Source organism: Octopus bimaculoides, chromosome 11 (genome assembly GCF_046866305.1).
Source record: "Octopus bimaculoides isolate indiv1 chromosome 11, ASM4686630v1, whole genome shotgun sequence".
Taxonomy (NCBI): domain Eukaryota; kingdom Metazoa; phylum Mollusca; class Cephalopoda; order Octopoda; family Octopodidae; genus Octopus; species Octopus bimaculoides.
Genome location: NC_142938.1, coordinates 6,165,480 through 6,186,067, shown reverse-complemented (window position 1 = coordinate 6,186,067; position 20,588 = coordinate 6,165,480). Strand labels below are relative to the sequence as shown.

The 20,588-nt window shown below is 36.3% G+C and overlaps 1 protein-coding gene across 1 annotated transcript in view; it reads right to left on the bottom strand.

Moving 5' to 3' along the window:
• The window catches only part of LOC106877172 (MOB kinase activator 2), a 60,579-nt gene that overhangs the window by 13,178 nt on the left and 26,813 nt on the right, over window positions 1–20,588 (bottom strand). The window contains exon 2 of the mRNA XM_014926001.3: window positions 5,994–6,160. Within this exon, the coding sequence (XP_014781487.1) occupies window positions 5,994–6,160 (167 nt within the window). The remainder of the gene's footprint in view (window positions 1–5,993; window positions 6,161–20,588) is intronic.

Sequence of the window (20,588 nt, the reverse complement as noted above, 5' to 3'; positions counted from 1 at the left end):
TTTCACATGCTTCTCACAAAGATAAGAGAAATTAAACATGTAAACAGTAAAGAGATATGTAACAGGAGGAGGAGGGGGGGCTATGGGTTACTAAGAAATACTGTTTTCATTAGTTTAGCAAATTCAAATCTACATTTGAAACATAGATGACATATAGAATGGCACATTTATATACACAGCTGCTCAGCTGGTAAAAATGAGCTCGTGCCTGTATTTCAAAGGGTTGGCCATGTCACATTCTGTGTCATGTTGAATATTCTTGGGAATTACATTAAGGTTATGCATATCTGTTGAGTGCTCAGCCATGGCATGTTAATTTTGCAAGCGAGCTGTTCTGTTCTGTTGAACTAGAACACTCATCATTGTAACTGATGGAGTTCCGCAGCCATACACATGCAGAGCGGAAATATTTGGTTCTGAAACTATATTTTGGTACATAGTGTTGGTGAGGCTCTGATCAGACTGATATTGAACCAATTGCTTCCAAAAGTTTTTGAGGGTACATATGTCAATTCTTTGAGAATTTGAACTAAAGTTGGGTTTTACAGTTTTATATTTGGGATGCAAGGAATTATGTACATTATTTACATTTGACGAATATTTGTCCTCATCTTGTTTGTTGTTAACACAACGTTTTGGCTGATATACCCTCCAGCCTTCATCAGGTGTCTTGGGGAAATTTTGAACCTGGGTTCTCATTCCTAAGGACATATAGCATAGTGGTTAAGAGTACGGGCTACTAACCCCAAGCTTTCAAGTTCAATTCCAGGCAGTGGCCTGAATAATAATAAAATAATAACACCGAAAAATACCTTAGGAATGAGAACCCAGGTTCAAAATTTCCCCAAGACATCTGAAGAAGGCTGGAGGGTATATCAGCCGAAACATTGCATTAACAATAAACAAGATGAGGACAAATATCCATCAAATGTAAATAAAGTTGGGTTTGTTGTTATTTAGCAGATAGCCCCTGACTGGGCAGGCAGAGAGTCAAAGCATTCCATCTGTAACAAGTTTGTATTTTTTTAAGATAGAAGAATTTGATTTGAGGGGAAATGGGCTACTGTTTCTAGCAGGTCAAGCAATAATGAAAAGGCTTCTTCATTTTTCTGAGTGTAATTAACAATTTGGAGCTATTTTCTATACTATTTATAATCACAATTTACAATCCCTGAAATGCAAGGACGGTTATTTTTATAAAACAATGTTTAAGTCTACCTCATTATGATGCCAAGCACACCGTCTTTCAATATACGAAGCCCTTACTCTTCATAGTATCATTAGGTTTGCAGTCTTTTAGTGGAGGATGTTGATACTTAGCAGAAATCATTATCTCTTTCCCCTTCCCCCTGGTAGTAAAGTACTTTGCCTAAGGACATAAAACGGTGCCAGTAGCATTTTAAGATATTACAATCCAACCAACAAAATTGTGTTGCTATGGTAACGGCAAACATTAAATTAGGGTAATACTATGATTAATTTACATTATGATTAATTTACATGTTAGGAGATTAACGTAAAGATAATTTTAAACAGAAATCTGTCACAGTAAAGTGTGTGAAGTGAAAATCTAATTACACATAAGTTGATTAGATACTAAGGAAAGCTTATCGCGCCCCCTTTGATAAAACTATCCAATAAAGTTTTGAGTGCAATGTTAGAAAGTACACTTATTTATCTAAATACTTCAATTTAAAAATCAAGACTCAGTAATTAATACCAACGATTCATCTTACGAGCAAACGAAGTTTCAAATGGAATCAACATTGAAAAATAAGCCCACTGCCATCTCTTAACCCTTTTGTTTCCATATTTCTAAATAAATCCACCGCCTATGTGAATTTATAAATCATTATTATCATTCACTGTTTGTTTTCCATACTGACAGGCATTTCATGGTTTGACAGAATCTGATGAGCTGCAGGGCTACAGTGATCCCCAGTATCAGGTTTGGCAAGGTTTCTACAGCTAGATGCCCTTTCTAATGCCAACCAATTTGCAGTGCATACCGGGTGCTTTTTACATGCCACCGATACTAGTGAAGTCACTATGTGATTCAAATAATTTTGATTATGGCCCAAAATTTGAAGGGAGTGAATAAAAATGACCTTTTCATAATTATACCAACAACAGGAACATAAGTTTAAAAAGATTCTTACAAAATATTATGATGGCAGATCTTTATATAATTATAAAGACTTTAAAACAAGCAATTTTATCTCATAGAATTAATGAACCATTTCAAGCTGGTTGGGATCAAAAAGAGTTAAACACTGATTTCTATAATGAATATTCTCCTTCATTTTTCTTTTCCATTTGGTAACTTATTTTCCTAACATACCTGTAGGAAAGGATCATTTGGATTAAATCAGGTGAAAATTCAATTACAATTTTCTGGTATTAGCATGTTGTGGTATGAAGGCATGCACTTTAAACAGTGCATCACTGCATCCATCATTTTTTTCGGTGATTTTCTACTCCTGGCAGATGACCCCCTTTTCACCCCTCAGGTGTCAACCCCCTAACCCAAAGATCAGTTTGGATATTTGTTGCTGGTGAGGGTTTTATGAGGTCAGGATGCAAATCCTATCTCCACCTCTTTTAGTCACCTTTTCCGACACACAGAGGAAACAGTGGGTCTAGTCTTTGGCATGTCAGTCCGCACCAGTATCCTGTAGTGACCGTTTTATTTCAGTAGAACCATCAACAACATTGGCTAAACCAGGGATTCTGAAATGGTGTGTTGTAAAGGATAATCAGATACATCATAGATTGCACGACTAAGGTTAATAAATGAGATAAGCAATAGTTTTTAATTTTGTGGTTTTCCCTAAAATTCTAATTTTAAAATCGTTCTTTTTGTAAGCTTTTCATGCAAAGCGTGACATTAATCTTTTTTTGTCTCCATTTGAGGTGCACCGTAATTCTTTTACTTGATTTCCAGTGAGCCATGGCATCAGAATGAAAACTCCTGGGCTAAGAGATACTTCGATAATCACGTTTCTAACCACCAGAAATATTCAACAGTAAAGTGTTGATGCCAGGGTAATGTAGCTGGCGGAACTAATCGACTGCAAGTACTGAGGGAGCTTCTATGCACACTGAATATCGCAGCCAAACCATATATATTTAAAACGGAGAGTATAGGGTTTCAGTCTTTTCATAGAGTATGACCAAAATAAAGAGTAGACAAATCCTTTTAAGACATTCAATCAGTTGTTTCTTTTCCCTAGGTCTACAATTATAGAACTGACTACAGCTATTCAACAAGAAGCAGACGACTCATATTTGCAAATGACTCATATTTACCATCTCACCGGGTGAGTTTATATATTTTGAAGATTCTAGAACATCAGTAGGAAATTGAATCCCCTCCCTACCTCTGCCCTGTCGAGGTTTTGATGTCAGTAAGCTCAGAAACAAGAAACCAAGTAAAAATGTAAACAGAAAGAAAACAAGGACTTCTGATATCACATTTGGAATTTCAGATGTTGTGTCACGATCAAAACTTTTAAGGGCAGCCAGCAAGGATACTTTAGGTGAAGAAAGATCTATATCATCTCTTCTGAAAGCAGGATATCAGCTAGTTACTACATTACTCGATTTGGGAAAGTTGAAAGACAATTATGGGTTTGAGATCCTCTTTAAACTAAGAAGTAAAAATAAAACAGATCTCAATTATGTGCCTGAACAAATGAAAACAAAAATCAGTTATTCTGTATGTTATTTTACTATTAAAATAATATTAAAGAAAGTATTTTATGCTATTTCTCATGAAGACCTCATGTTACAAAAAAAAAGGATTAAAGAATGATAAACGACTCTTGTACTATCTTGGTTCCATCTGTGATGACACTGTAACAGATTATTAAAGCAAATGATATAGGATATTGATGTTTAGCACGATTGTTAGTTAACCTTTTCACAAACCACAAGCGTCAATCAATAGTGATAAAGTTTTTGCTTCTGTAGTGATAACTAGATGGTATCTGTTCTCCAGCTAGGTACAGACAGTGACACAGCAAAATGTTTGCAGTAGATGTGAACTGATACTATTTAAGACGGTTGACTGGACACAGACGATTTGGCAGCACGGCTGGCTGGACATTCAGTTGGTTTTGGCAACAGTACTTTTTGCTGCTGGAAGCAAACGCACATACATGTGGACAGAAATATACCGATTCAGAGAGAGAGAGCTTAATTGAACATGGTTGACACAAACAGTTTCCCTCTCCTCATACACATAAAAGGAAATGTGCTCACACACATAAACAGAGAGAGAATGATGGAGAGAATAAAAGTAATGTTGCAACATCTAATGTCAAATAAGGCAGCATCAAATCAGCAATACCAAATAGGTGGCGCCAAAATGTCACATATCTGAACTGACCGGTCATGAACTGAAAGTCAAATAGCTTTGTTCACTTGTACATTGCATGATCAGCGATATGTCCACCATAGATCAATAGCATGCAATAGGGTGTCTGTGATGGTGGAGTTAAAACCCTTCACAACTACAAGCAATAGGATAGCTGAAGGAAGTCAGCCTTAATAACAAAGTCAAACACAATGGGGGGAAAATGAGAAAACAGAAATGAAAATATTAAGCCAGATCAACTTTGCAGTGCATAAAATTGAATTAATCAGCCAAAAACAACAACCATGACCTCTGTTTACCTCTACTCCCTTTCAAGTAAAAATATTGATTACTTTTGAATGCAACACAAGGTTAATTTTTGTACAGGTGGATTAGAGTTGATTGGATTGAGACCAGATCTATCAAGTACGAATACATTGATTAACTGAATCAAAAAGTATTTCTGATTAGATTGCAAAAGTCTGGAAATGTTTGGTACTCCATCAATCTAAAAATCAAGAATTTTGTCCAGAACCTTACCATCTCTGCTACTCCTGCTGCTGCCACTACTACTACTACTAATAATAATGATATTGATAGTTTCAAATTTTGGCACAAGGCCAACAATTTTGGGAGGAGGGATAAGTGATTACATCCCCAGTGAATCACTGGTACTTAATTTATCAATTTGAATTCAGAATGTCAAGTCAGAAGAAATGCTGCAAAGCGCCCCCCCCCCCCCACCGGATGTGCTAACAATTCTGCCAGCTCGCTGCCTGGTTAATAATAATGATGATAATGCTGCTGCCGATGATGATGGTTGCTTACATAAGCAGAGGATCAGAAACTTTGGCAAGAGGGAAAAGTCAGCCATGTCAATGCCAGTACTTGACCGTTTCTTATTCTATCAACTCTGGAAGAATGAAAGGCAAAGTTGACCTTAACAGGATTTCAACTCAGAATGCAAAGAGCTGGAACAAACATCAGAAGACATTTTTGTCCAATGGTCTAATGATGCCAATCTACCATCCTAATAATAATCTTTTCTACTCTAGGCACAAGGCCTGAAATTTTGGGAGAGGGGGCCAGTTGATTAGATCAACCCCAGTACACAACTGGTACTTAATTTATCGATCCCGAAAGGATGGAAGGTAAAGTGAACCTCGGCGGAATTTGAACTAAGAACAGAACAACAGACGAAATATCTCTAAGCATTTCACCCAGCATGCTAAACCCATCCTAATAATAAGAACAACAACAACAATCCTCATTTTTATGTCCTTTTTTCCAAGTTTGCATTAGTTGGTGGTAGTCCTTTATCATTTTGCAACATATACCAAATTTTTAGGGCAGGGTACCATCCTCTCCTGACCGACTTTACAGTATGGACTGAATGCATTTTTATCATACTCCTAACATTTTGCTAGTTGTATAGTTAGAGATAATTTAATCCCTACCATAAACATTAATATCCATGAAAAAAAAACGAGCCTCTGTGGTAATGAGGTGGGTGGGTAGGGTCAAGTGATCTGCTTAAAATACCAACCAAATCTCCCTCACACCATATATCCTACAGTTTGAATAATGTACTCCTTAAATGCATCAACTAAAATAAAAAAACAATCAAAGTACTTACCATGTGTGGCTAACCATTCGCAATAATCCAAACTAAATGGAATATCAACAATTTTTTCAAAATCAGCTTGAATAATTCTCTCCTGGACACAAGTGTCTTGTAGATATTGTCGTTGTTCATCTTGGACAAGCGGGCTTGGAGAATCCTTGTCTTTACGTCTCCCTTTCCTGAAAGAACAAACAAACAAACAATAAATAAATATATATACATATGAATGTATGGTGTATGTGTGATGGGGTGGGGGTGCATGTGTACAGAAACTTTAGACAAAAACACAAGGAACAAGCAGCACAATGATTCTGAACAAAAGCACAAGGTCACAAAGTTTTGGTTTCATTCCTCAGTGGGACCTCATCAGTGACCGCATGCTTCATCTTCTGAGTCCTTTCCTGGAACAGTGGTCCATGGAATCTTTTTTGCAACAGTTTAAGTGGAACATAAAAGGCATTGAGCTGACCAGTTTCTGATAGCCTTTAAAAGCCATGGGTACTACACCTTTCTCCAAACTCAGAAAGCAAAGAAAAGGAAAAAAGAAACCATTCCATTTATATTATTTTAGGTTACGAAGAAGACTGTAAGTGGTGGACAGCTAGAAATAATACAGCATCAAATCTCTATATTATCTCCATCCACACACACACACACACACACACACACACACACACACACACACACACATATATATATATATATACATATTGTAACAATGTTATCAGAGGAGTAAAAACAAGAGTTGGTTAAACTAAATCCTTTTCTAAATCGAGTTCTGTCTCTCTACATTCTGAGATCAAATTTGATCAGAGTAAACTATGTATTTTCTTCATTGTTACCAATGAAATAATTTCCAATCATACACTGTATGTAACAATACTTGATTATGTCCATAGTTAAAGATATGTAGCCTTATGTCAATATATAAGACATTATTTTAAGCTTTAAGTTACCTTAAAAACAGTTTCTGTTGTAGCTTTAAGCCTAAAATAATTTCTTTATTTACTCACTTAGACATATAAAATGTTATACCTCACACAAATTAAACATGCTGATATCAAGTCTTCATTTAACATTAGTTCAGTGTGTCTGAAAGCCTATTTATATGTTTAAAAGATATTTATAGGATTAAAACATGTTTGGACTTGCAGTTGATTAAAAACTATCGTTATAGACTCAAATTTTCATCAAGCTTGGTGCCTGGCAGCAAATCTACCAGTGTTGAGCAACGTGGCTCTCTTTAGTATCTGTGCAGCTTCTCGTGTTCTTTGTTTGGGAGGAGTAGACTAGTTTAGAACAGCTAATGAACAAGCTAGTTATAAATTGGCTTCAGCAAATTTAAATATGTTTTAAGCCTATAAATAGGCTTTTATATCCTAAACTAATTGATTTCCTAGCAGCTTTTATAATTACTTAACTCTCTCTCTTTCTCTATGCATGTGTTTGTGTGTATGTATGTATGTATGTATGTATGTATGTATATATATATATATATATATATATATATATATACGCACATACACACACACATTTGTATTGAATATTCCTCCTGTTCATTATGTAACTATATATATTCAGGCATAGTTGTGTGGGTAAGAACCATGCTCCCCAACTACATGGTTTCAGGTTCAGTCCCACTGCAGTGCACCTTGAGAAAATGTCTTCTTCCCTAGCCTCAGGCTGACCAAAGTCTTGTGAGTGATTTTGGTAGGCAGAAGTTCCGTCATGCGTTTCTGTGAAAGTGCTTGTGCTTCCTCGCATCTAGGCACGTAAAAAGCACCATTCAAGCGTGGTCATCCCAACCAATATACTACTTTTTATAAGAGTCCGGCTAGTCCATTCTTCTAATCACCCAGGGGCATCGATGACTCTTGCCACAACATAAACCCAAAGATTATGTGTTGCACTCACAATTGCAAGATTTATGGTTTCAATTGCCGGAGCGGACGGTGGGTTGTGTTCTTGAGCAAAGGCACTTCGTTTCACATTGCTGTGCAATCATTTCAACATCTGATGTGAGGCAGCCCATGCACCTGTACAGGTAATGTCAGTTTGATGGAGAGAGTATAGCTAATGTACAGCACAAACATTTATTTGCTTACTATAAACAAATTAACTGTGAAAGTTGTTTCGCAAGATGTTGCAGAACTCTCACATGATGTTTATAACAGAAGAGTCCACATTATATAACCTTAATAGACTCTGTTCAATGGAGTATATTTAAAGAACATATTTATAAAATATTTTGCTTATTATATAAAGCACATTTATAATAAACTCTACTTCATTTTTCCTTTTTTACAAGTTATGTGGTAACCTCATTAGTTCCAGTGGCACGAAGAAGGAAAAAACACCCAGCACAACTGAAAAGTGGTTGGTGTTAGGAAGGGCATCCAGCCGCAGAAAACCATGCCAAATCAGACTGGAGTCCGGTGCTGCCTTCCAGCTTGCCAGCCCTGGGCAAACCGTCCAACCCATGCCAGCATGGACAACAGACATATGATGATGATGATGATGATGATGATATATAGCAAAGAAACACTATATCTCCACAATTACAGTTGAATCAAATATACATATTTAAAACTCACTAACATCTGGTTCTTTGAAACAGAATTGTATCTACCAGATTCTCCATCAAAGAAAGCTTTATATCTGATTGGATCATTTTCAGTGCAGAAAACAGTGAAATTAATATCTGTAAAATTGTGAATTTTAACATATATTCAATCACACAACTGCACAAAGCATTAGGGGTGAAACCTGAAGTCCCAGTGAACAACAAATCTTTCATTTTGCTCAGGCAGAGGACTTAGTCAAAAGAAAGTAATTATATTGCACATGTGTGAAAATGTGGATGTAGATATTTGCTTGATGAGGTATAAACAGAGAGAGAGAGAGAGAGAGAGAGAGAGAGAGAGAGAGAGAGAGAGAGAGAGAGAGACTGTAGAAGTAATCTATTCCCAACCAGCTAGAGACAGAGACAGATTTTGTGAGAAAGCGAGTCAAAACTGAAGTGCAGTGCAATTTAAAAGGCCATTTGAAAAATAACTCATATTTTGCAGGTCATACTATATATATAAATAACAGAAATAACAATTATTACTGCCGTGGTGTGTTATCTCGTTAAAATAGGCCGACACATTATATAATATTTCAAGAACCATCAATTAATACTTGAAATATTTTCACATAACTCCTCTCTGCATGTTTGCCTCTATATGTATGTGTATGCATGTGTATATAATTATGTATCTGTATATTTATGTATGTATGTATGTATGTGTATATATTTATGTATCTGTATATGTATGATACTTCTTTATGTTAGGGTAAGAAATAGGAATTATTATTCATATACATTTTGCCACCGCCACCGCCATCATCGTCACAATAATAATAATAATAATTTCCAATTTAGGTACAAAGCTAACAATTCTGAGATTAGCCAATACCATTAACCCTGGTGCTTTATTTTATTGACCCCAGAGGAATGAAAGACAGAGTTAACTGCAGCAGAATTTGAACTCAGAATATAAAAGAGCCAAAACAAATCCTCTCCACCACCTTGTTTCCAGCACTCCTCCATTCTGTACCCTCCAATTGGAGGAGTTTCAAACTGGATAAATCCCCGATATATTCCCTAACAAGAGACCTATCAAAATACATTTTCAACAGAATGCCACAAGAAATTTAATGCAACAGAACTTTTACATCATTCCACCCACCATACAGGAAGGAGCATCACTATTTTGTGACAGACTCTGTATAAAAAGCCTGCTGGGCAGAAAACTAGACTTCATTCTGCTGACTGACGACAACTCTGCATCCAACACAACTGTGATTCTATTTGACAAAGGCAGCAGTGTGATATCAGATCAGATAAAAACACAACACATCAGCTGTCTTTGATCTATGCACGTGTAGGACTCTCTAACACTCACTCAGTTATCACTGTACAATGATACATCAGTGTGAAAAAAGAGCTGACTTAAATCTAATTAATAACATTAGTGCAAATGAAAGGACAAGCCAAATGAATATGGCATTTGACTACAAGCTGAAATTCACTGTAGGGTTTGTTTGTTTTTAGGAGGAAAGAGGATTTGGTAGATGGAAACTGAAAGAAGCTCGTTGTATATATATATATACATGTATGTTTGTATGTATTTGTGTGTTTGTTTTTGTCTCCCCACTATCGCTTGACAACCAATGATGGTGTGTTCATGTCCCCTTACCTTAGCGGTTCAGCAAAAGAGACTGATAGAATAAGTACTAGGCTTACAAAAAATAAGTGCAGTGGTCAATTTCTGTGACTAAAGGCAGTGCTCCAGCATGGCTGCAGTCAAATGACTGAAACAAGTAAAAGAATAAAAGTATATATATATATATATTTACGACAGAGTCAAACTGAGATGTAAAAGTACAGCTTTATATACCACTACTGACTTTCCAGAAATACTATTTCATGTACTGCTACAGAGATATATACAAACTCCCTTTCATATGTCACTAAAAAAATTTAAGTAATGACACACATTTGCATAACGCAAGAGATTAACACTAAAACAGGATTTATTTCTTTAGCCGTGCTTTTAGCTCAATTGTCTTCATTTTTCCAATCTACCTTTGCTATGGAAATCTATGCAGTTATTAAATATGGTTATAACTAGTAAAATCCTGTTATATTTAACGAAACAGGCAATTTCATTGGCCTGTATGGTGGTATCACTCCCTAAAACATCATTCTGGTTGACTTGTTACACATGAAGAAAATTACTCCAGCTATTTTATTTGCTCACAAGCGTAACAAAATCTGTTGAAAATGCAGGAGAATCTGTTTGAAACTGGACAAACCTGTTATTAAGAAGAATGTGCATTAAGAGTGATTTTAAACCCAATATTTTACAACAATGATTTTGATGAAAATAGTATGTTGGAACAATGGAAACAAAGCAAAATAATAGACAAAACCAGAAGTATTTTATGGGAAGGAACTATAATTCTAGCTTCTGATCATTCGTAACAGTATTATTACTAAATGCACATGCATCTGTGTTTCTAGTTCAAATCTAGTTTGGAATAAAATACTTGAAGGTGATTATCGAAGATCAAACTAATCAAAAACATAATGAAGATCATCATCATCACCATTATTTAACATCTGTTTTCCATGTTTGACAGGAGCTGACGAGGCCAGGAGTTGCAACAGGTTTCTACAGCTGGATGCCCTTCCTAATGCCAACCACTTTACAGAGTGTACTGGATGCTTCATACATGGCACCATCACCAGTGCTTTTTACACGGTTTTGCTGCCGTTTGTTTATGTAGTTTGATTTCTTTATCTATCAGTTTCTACGAAGATAGAAACGCGAGTAAAATAAATAGAGAAGCAAAAATAAAACTTTGGAAACAGCAATGCCACCGTAATTTACGTGGAAACCAGGTGTGTACTTTCAAGGGAGATAATCAGAGAAAGACTTGAAAGTCAATGTAAAATCATAATATTTCATGTAAAGTAAATATAGCAACTAATCCAGAATCCTTGTCCAGTACCAGATCAATCCCAAAATCTAATCAGTTTGTGCCAGTCACGAGGCCAAACATCCCTGAAAGTTTCATCCGAATCCATCCAGTAGTTCTTGAGATATCTTGTCCACAGACAAACAAACAAACACGGCTGAAAACAATACCTCCACCTTCGCTAAGGCAGATGTAATAATAATAACCACTAATCCTCACCATCATCATCATCATCACTATCACTCACCATCAGGCAAAGAGAACTTCTAAGTACATTTCAACCTAGTCAGCTGACTTGTTGTAGCTGCCAAATCTCTCAACAATCTCATTATCACATCAGGAATCTTGCAAAACGAATTGAATCTCATTATCATCTTTAAAAATAAGAGTGAAAACAATTCCTGATTTAAAGATGAAAATCAACAAGACTTAGCTGCTGACTAAGCAATATGGCTTAACCTACATCGGCTGTGTGGTTCAGAAGCCCGGTTTTCAAGCATGTGGTTTCTAGCTCAAACCCACTGCATGGCAACTGTCTTCTACAATAGTCTCAGGCTGACCAATGCTTTCTGAGTGATTTAGCAGCTGGAGAATGGAAACTGTATGTGTGTATGTATATATATATATATATATATATATATATATATATATATATATATATATATATATATATATAGATAGATAGATAGATAGATAGATAGAGAGAGATAGAGAGACATACCTCTAAAACTGAGGGCGGGTGTTACAAGTTGTACATACTAGGTGGAACAACTTAGAAGTCAGTTTTTTACGACCTTGGCTTTAATTATAAAAGTCAATTAAAAAAATAGCCTTCGTTTCTAATTAAAATGAACATTGAGTTCTTGATAGAAACTCACGCATTTCAGAAGAGGGTAAAGTTAATTCAATAAACACAAGCACTCAACTTTAATGACCTTGGAAGGACGAAAGTTAAAGTAGACTTCACTAGGATTTGAACTTGTGGCATAAGGTAACACGAGATGGTATGGGGATAGAAGTGGGATTAAATTTCATTAGAAACAGGATAAGGATGTCTGTGTGTATGGAAGATCATATAACTCACTCACTGACTCTCACGCTTGCTTGATGGGGTTGAGGGTCATCCCAGCTTAGTGGTCCCTGAGGCGTCATCATGTGTAAAGCTGACAGGGTGCACCAGTGGCCAACCACTGCTGCTGGTCCCGTCCTGTACCAGCCTCTCTGCATCCTCCAAGATGATGCTGAGCCTCAGGAGATCTTCCAGAAACACATCCAGCCATCTGGTGCAGGGTCTGCCATGGAGCGTCCCCCTGCCTGCAGCTGCTGCATCAAACAAGAATAAAGCCCTGGTAGAGACATGTCTTCTGCCTCCTGCCAGATCATATATCTCTGAGGAAGATAAATAAATAAAGCTATGCTGGATGTAGAAAAGTGGAAAGAATGATTCTGGCCTGCTTTGCTTTTGGAGCTAGTTCAGTGGGGAAGTTAGATTACAAAACAGTTAAGTGTGGGGGTGGATGATTGCCCACTTAACTTGTTCTTATTTTCATGACCTTATTTATTTGTCTTATGTCCTTCATTAGATATAATTGCATTCACAGTTTATGTGCTTGTAGGAAGTTGAGTGCTTGTGCATGTTGATGCGTCTTTAAACCTTTAATATTCAAACCAGCCTGAATAGTATATTTGTTTTATGCTCAAACTGGCCCAAATATTCTTGCTTTATGTTTAAACTGGCCAAATCTGGCTTCTTACACCTACCCTACAATGTCACACTATAAATAAACAATCACATCATTGAAATTTTGAAGCTAAAAGATAACGGTTAATTCAAAACAATGTGAATAAATAAGCATTACATTTGACAGATTAATCTGAATGCTCAAAGGTTAAACAGCAATTACTCTAATTAATTATTAGTGACGTGTGCTTTTATGCAGCAAGTGCCTATATGGGAGGATTGCTCAAGAATAACAACACAGTAATTGATGTTCTAACAAGGCAGCCACATTTAGTTGGATATAAAAATTAACTACTGTAACATTTAGGTAGGGCTAGAAACATCTCAACCACATTTATGTGTGGAATTATTACATCAAGTGGTCTTGTCTTTCATTAGCTAAAACAAACAATGTAGTCGACATTTTTCATCATCTATACCTATAGTATAGCTCAGTTTGTGTGTGTGTGTGTGTTGCATCTATAGAAATCCACACCTTACAAGATAGCAATCTGGGAGTCGCACCAATGGATTCCTCATGGTCGAAAATGCCCGGAATCGGCTATCTATTTTTCTTTTCGTTGCTTCCTAACACGTGAATTTTTGCATTAAAAATAATTTTAAACCATAAATTCTAACAAGCTTCAAGTCGCCATTACTTATAAAATTATCCATCATCTTTCCAACAACAACCCAGGACACGTTTCTGAATTCCATACATCCGACACTCGTGGACATGCCTACAAAATCATAAAACAACACAACATCCATGACTTTCGGAAACATTTCTTTCACACTCGGAATTGATGAAGCATGGGAATAAACTACCCATATCAGTTGTTACCTGTCAAGATACAACATCCTTCAAAACTTCCATGCTTCCTGAAATTCACCAACAGATACACCTGATTCCCCAACCACACTCCTGTTATTATTATTATTATTATTTTTGTTTTGAAAACTTATTCACTGTTCACTTTCTGTGAATTATTCTATATACTGTTCATGTAGTTTTGTTTACTTCTTCTGATGTGTTCTAATGTACCTGATAGAATCCTGTTATATTTAATGACAAAAACCATTTCATTGGCTGCATCTCTTTCTATTCCTGTGGAAGTAACCATTTTTAGTGTATTAAATGAAAGTTTGGTGTGGCATACATATGTATACTGTTGCTAGGAGTGCCAACATATCAAAATACACAGTTATGAGAGGTGTGGCATATTAAGATCTTCATTCCAAGCTTCTGAGAAAACCTGCAGTAAGAAGGCACTGGTTTAAACTGTCATATGCCAAAATATAGCATGGCAACAAGCTCTGCTAAAATGCTGCATATGTAAAATGTTTCTCATTATGCTAAATTTCTTTCCTTATTTAATCTATTTGTTTCCATATTTTTGCTTCTATACATTACTTTTATTTCAATTCATAAAAAAAAAAAAAAAATGTAGAATGTTAGCGCAGGTGTGGCTGTGTGGTAAGAAGCTTTCTTCCCAACTGTATGGTCCCGGGTTCAGTCCCACTGTGTGGCACCTTGGGCAAGAGTCTTCTACTATAGCCTTGGGCTGACCAAAGCCTTGTGAGTGGATTTGGTAGACAGAAACTGAAAAAAGACTGTCAAATATATATATATATATATATATATACATACACACACACACACACACATATACGTATGTATGTATGTATGTATGTATGTATGTGCATGTATGTGTGGTTTTGTGTCTGTGTTTCCCCACCACCACCACCATTGCTTGACAACCGATGTTGGTATGTTCACATCCCAGTAACTTAGCGGTTCAGCAAAAGTGAACTGATAGAATAAGTACTAGGCTTACAAAGAATAAATCCTGGGGGGCGATTTGTCTGACTGAAACCCTTTAAGGTGGTGCTCCAGCTAGGGCTACAATCTAATTACTGGACTGAAATGAGTAACAGGGTAATTTAGTAAAATAATTACGTCATTGTCAATCTGGTGTTTGCAACATAAACTTGCTTGGAATTTTAAAAGCAGCCAATTGTGATCTATCTCCCCTCAATTCTGCACCTCAACTCTATCAAGGGGTTTTATCTTGTGAGTTAGCCAGTGAGCTCACCAGTTCTGGTATGATTAAGAAGGTACACACTACAACCTGTAAGGCAGTTGACATTAAGAACATCCAGCCATAGGAACCAAGCCAGAGAAGACATAGGGAGCTCAAGGCAGTCCTCCTTTTTGTCAGATCCTACTGAATGGTCCAAATCAAACCATCAGGAAATATGGACATTAAATGATGATGATGATGATGGTGGTGATAATGTATGCATATGTGTGTATGCATATATATATATATATATATCTATATATATATATATCTGATTTGGCAGAGTTTCTACAGAAGGGCATCCAGCTGTAGAAACTCTGCCAAATCAGATTGGAGCCTGGTGTAGCCATCTGGTTTCACCAGTCCTCAGTCAAATCGTCCAACCCATGCTAGCATGGAAAGCGGACGTTAAACAATGATGATGATGAACGATGATATATATATATATATATATATATATATATATATATATATATATATATATATATATATATATATATCATTGTGTGTGTGTATGTGTGTGTGCTGTGCGTGTGTATACTTGTATTTGTGTGAGCATGTGTAGATGGATGGATGGATGAATAAATAGACAGAAAGACAAACAGACAGATTTCTTTAACAAACAAGAGGTTGAGAGAGGCTTTTCACTGGTGGTTAAAGTCACTTTCAACCTTTTTCTTTGTAAAAATATCTTTGATATTCATTCTGTATATTGAATGTTTTAGTCTATGTAATTATACGCAAAAAAAGCGAGCGTGCACGCGCGCACACACACACACAGATGCCTCACTATTTATTCATCTTAGTGACAAATCCTCATGAAAAATAATCTCTCCGTTAACAACGGCTGTTTCCTTGGCAACCAAAATTCTGTCTTTCATCAAGTGAATATAGGAAATACATAACACAAATCTCTTCAAGTGTGTCAGTTGGAAACAAATATAGGAACAGCCACATGGACGTGAAGTAGGTGTGGAAATTTTTAAAAGAATTTAAATAGTTAAAAAAAAACAAAGAATAGAGAAAAAATACTTTAAAAAAAATAAACACAATTACCTCAAATAAATCTATTCATCATTTAATCTCCATTTTCCATGCTGGCATGGGTTGGATGGTTTGACTGGAACTGGACAGCTGGGGAGCTGCACCAGACTCCAGTCTGATTTGGCAGGGTTTCTAGGGCTGGATGCCCTTCCTAACACCAACCACTTTACAGATATATATATATATATATATATATATATATAGATATAGATACACACACATACACAGTACACACAGACGCAACATATATACCCACATATCAAACTCTGAAACATAGAAAACTAAGCACAAATATCTCATACCATAAAGCTATATATGTACATGTGCATGAGTGTGCATGTATAATGTCTATACACACACACACACGCTCACATACAAACACATTTCTATATATATGATCACATGCAATGACTAATTGCAAGAAGTCACAAACATTATTCATATCAGACAGACTGTTGCCAATATACAATTACAAAAAGTCAGCACTATTTATGGAATCTAAGATTAAAACAATAACCACAACACAGCACTATTTCCCTTTCATGTTGAAATAATACTCTGTGATGTTGCCCCAATATTACCAAGTGCCTTGTGTTTATTACACAATCCATATGCAAATGATATATTGCACAATCCTAAATGAGGAAACTATTAAAACTGGACAGATAACCTAAAACCGTCAGCTGTTGTGAACACATCAAACAACAACAACAAACAATGGTTTCGAATTTTGACACAAGGCCAGCAATTCGGGGGTGGGTAAAGTCAGATACACCTTGAAAGGGATGAAAGGCAAAGTTGACCTCGGTGGAATTTGAACTCGGAACGTAATGACAGATGAAATGCCATTAAGTATTTTGCTCGGCATGCTAACGATTCCGCCACCTAGCAACCTTACTATTTGTCATATGAAGATATGACAAATATTCATTTCTTTATTGCCCACAAGGGGCTAAACACAGAGGGGACAAACAAGGACAAACAAAAGGATTAAGTCAATTCCATCAACCCCAGTGTGTAACTGGTACTTATTTAATCGACCCCGAAAGGATGAAAGGTAAAGTCGACCTCGGCAGAATTTAAACTCAGAACATAATGATTGATGAAATGTCGTTAAGTATATTGCTCGGTGTGCTAACGAATCTACCAGCTAGCAACCTTAATATTTGTCAAATGAAGACATTACAAATAATACAAAGATACTACAAAATATTTGCATGATAAACTCATTTGAATTACAGGGAATTCTGGGTATCAACTGTCATGGCTCTGAAAAGCCAGCTCTTATCTTTTCTATTAAGGAAAGTTTCATCAACTGAAGTTTATTAAATGCATAAAATATCTTAAGAAAAGTACAATTTTCACCTTCCTTCTCCACACTACCATCCTTTTTCTTTCTTTCTTTCTTTCTTTCTTCCTGTATTTTTTTTTTTAAACAAGGTTGATTGCACAAAATATTTGCTTTCTGATTATAGAGATTGCATGTTACTACACCACCACCACCACCACCACCTTAGCGTACTTTTAAGATGAAATTCATTCAGAACTTGACATTATTACAAGAATCTGTAAAATAAATTTAGAAAAAACATTATATATATATATATATATACACACACACACACACACACATATATATATTTATATATACAGAGAGTGAGAGAGAGATGCTTCAATTTAAAATTGTCTTCTAATGTAATAGCCTTTTTTTTATATATGAATAGAACTTTCAATTTGCAGGTGAAAGATTTCTTCTCTGGATATAGAATAGTAATGAAACAAAACACAAAACAAAAAAAAGAACACATTGGTATTAGTTTTCACCTTATTTTCCTGTTTCCTGTACATAATCCACCACCACCTCCACCACCACGATTACACTGATATTGCTCTTGCCACCACCACCACCACCACCACCACATCAAAATGTTGATAACACTCAAATTACACTAATCTCGATGCAATAAGCATTTTCAAGGTATCCAATTTACTAAGTTCTTTATCGTTCTTTCAATGTCAACAAAGTAAAAATAAATGAATAAATAATACATAGATAAATATATAAAATATTATTAGCAATCTTGACTTTGAATTTTCAGGTTGAATATTTCTAAAAAAACAAAAAAAAATTTTAATCTATTTGTAGCACAAGTAACATTTTGGAGACCCCCACAAACTTCTTGTGACTAATCACTAATCTTGAATTTTCATTAATGATTTAAAGTACTGGTAGATTATTTCATTCATCATCATCGCTTAATATCCGTTGTCCATGCTGGCATGGGTTGGATGGTTTGACCGGGGTTGGTAAGCTGGAAGGTTGCACCAGACTCCAGTCTCATTTATTATATTAGAAAATATTATTATAAAACTTTATAAATTGCAGTGCTTAATATATGAATAATTTGACATGATATTTAGCTAATAAGAAGCAGCAATTCGAAACGGAAAAGAGAATCCGGTCCATGACACAAACCATGTGTCAATCGTTACATGTCTTAATTAATCACATTTTTTTCTATTTGACTGTAAAATGCTAAACGGCAATTTGTGTCTTTATGTTCTGAGTTCAAATGCTACCAAGGTTGACTTTGCTTTTTATCCTTTTGGGGTTGGTAGAATAAGTACCAGTTGAACACTGGGGGTGGATGTTATCAACTTACTTATTCCCCACCCCAAATAGCTGGCCTTGTGCCAAAATTTGCAATCACTGTAATACCGTTCACCGGTTATTAAGCAGAGTTTATTCTTTCCTAGAATTTCATTCCTCACTCGTGCTTTTGCAGCAGACGTTGACTTGTAGTGATTCAGACCAGATGAGAACTGTACCATATTAATCTCATCAAGGTCATGCAGGTCATGACCTGCAAAGGTCATGGCTCCTTTCCCATCTCTTCTAAATGATATAAAAAGAAATGCTAAGTGTTACATAAGAATATTGTACCTCATTGCCAGGTAAACATGGCATTTTCTCAAACTACTAACAAGGAACTGCAGTTCCAGCTACTGACCAGCTTATTAACAATGTGTTATCTCTACTGTTTGTTCTACTTCAGGTTACACACGCCATCTGCATATGATGCAGGTGTGGCTGAGTGATAAGAAGCTTGCTTCATAACAACATGGTTCCGGGTTCAGTCCCATTGCATGGCACCTTGGGCAAGTGTCTTCTACTGTGGCCTCGGGCTGACCAAAGACTTGTGAGTGGGTTTGGCAGACAGAAATTGAAAGAAGCCCTTTGTGTGTGTGTGTGTGTGTGTGTGTGTGTGTGTGTGTGTGTGTGTGCGTATGTGTGTTTGTGTCTGTTCCTCACCACTGCTTGACAACCGGTGTTGGTGTGTTTACATCTCTGCAACTTAGCGGTTTAGCAAAAATGACCAATAAAATGAGTACCAGGCTTAAAAGAAAACAAAACAAGTACTTGGTTCAATTCATTCGACTAAGAATTTTTTTAGGGAGTGCCCCAGAATGGTTGCAGTCTAATGACTGTAACAAGTATAAGATAAAAGATATACATCATCATCCATCATTTTGAATCCGGGTTTTGTCCCCATTAACGGAGGTTGCTGGATCTACTTCAATGCCATAGCAACCGCCCTCCCACCAGCTCACCATCTTGCCTGGTTTTGGGCATCCTCCCTTCTCAAGCCAATCCTCCCAATCTCCTCCTCCACCTGTCCCTTCCATATTTTCCTCAGTCTTCCTCGCTTTCACTGTCCATTCACCTCAAACTCTAGCATCCTCTTCAAAACATGCTCCTCATCCCTCCTCAACACATACCCATACCACCGCACTCCATTCGCCCTAATTTTCCCAAAGATATCCACAGTGGTATAGCTAACAATTATAATTAATTACACAAATGATCTCTTCCTAACCAGGACCAAAACTAACACTGACCGGTCATTTACACAGGAAATTTAAATAACATTATCAGTGTAAATTTCTTAATTGATTATCTAAGTCAACACATGGAGGATTGGTTAGTTTACAGTACTCGCTGGCCTTTAACAGATAATGTAATACCAATGTTCTAACACACCAGCATTGAAGAGTTTATTTCCATTTGCGGTTCTTTACAACCCGAAGAAGGCAATTTGGATATCGCAATATGAAACTGTAAAGCTCAACAAAACACTCTTCAGTTAAACAGTGCACCCACTAATTACAGAAGAATGCTGTGCTTTACTACTTCTACACACAAAGTTGACTATTCTAAGTTTTCTTCAACTG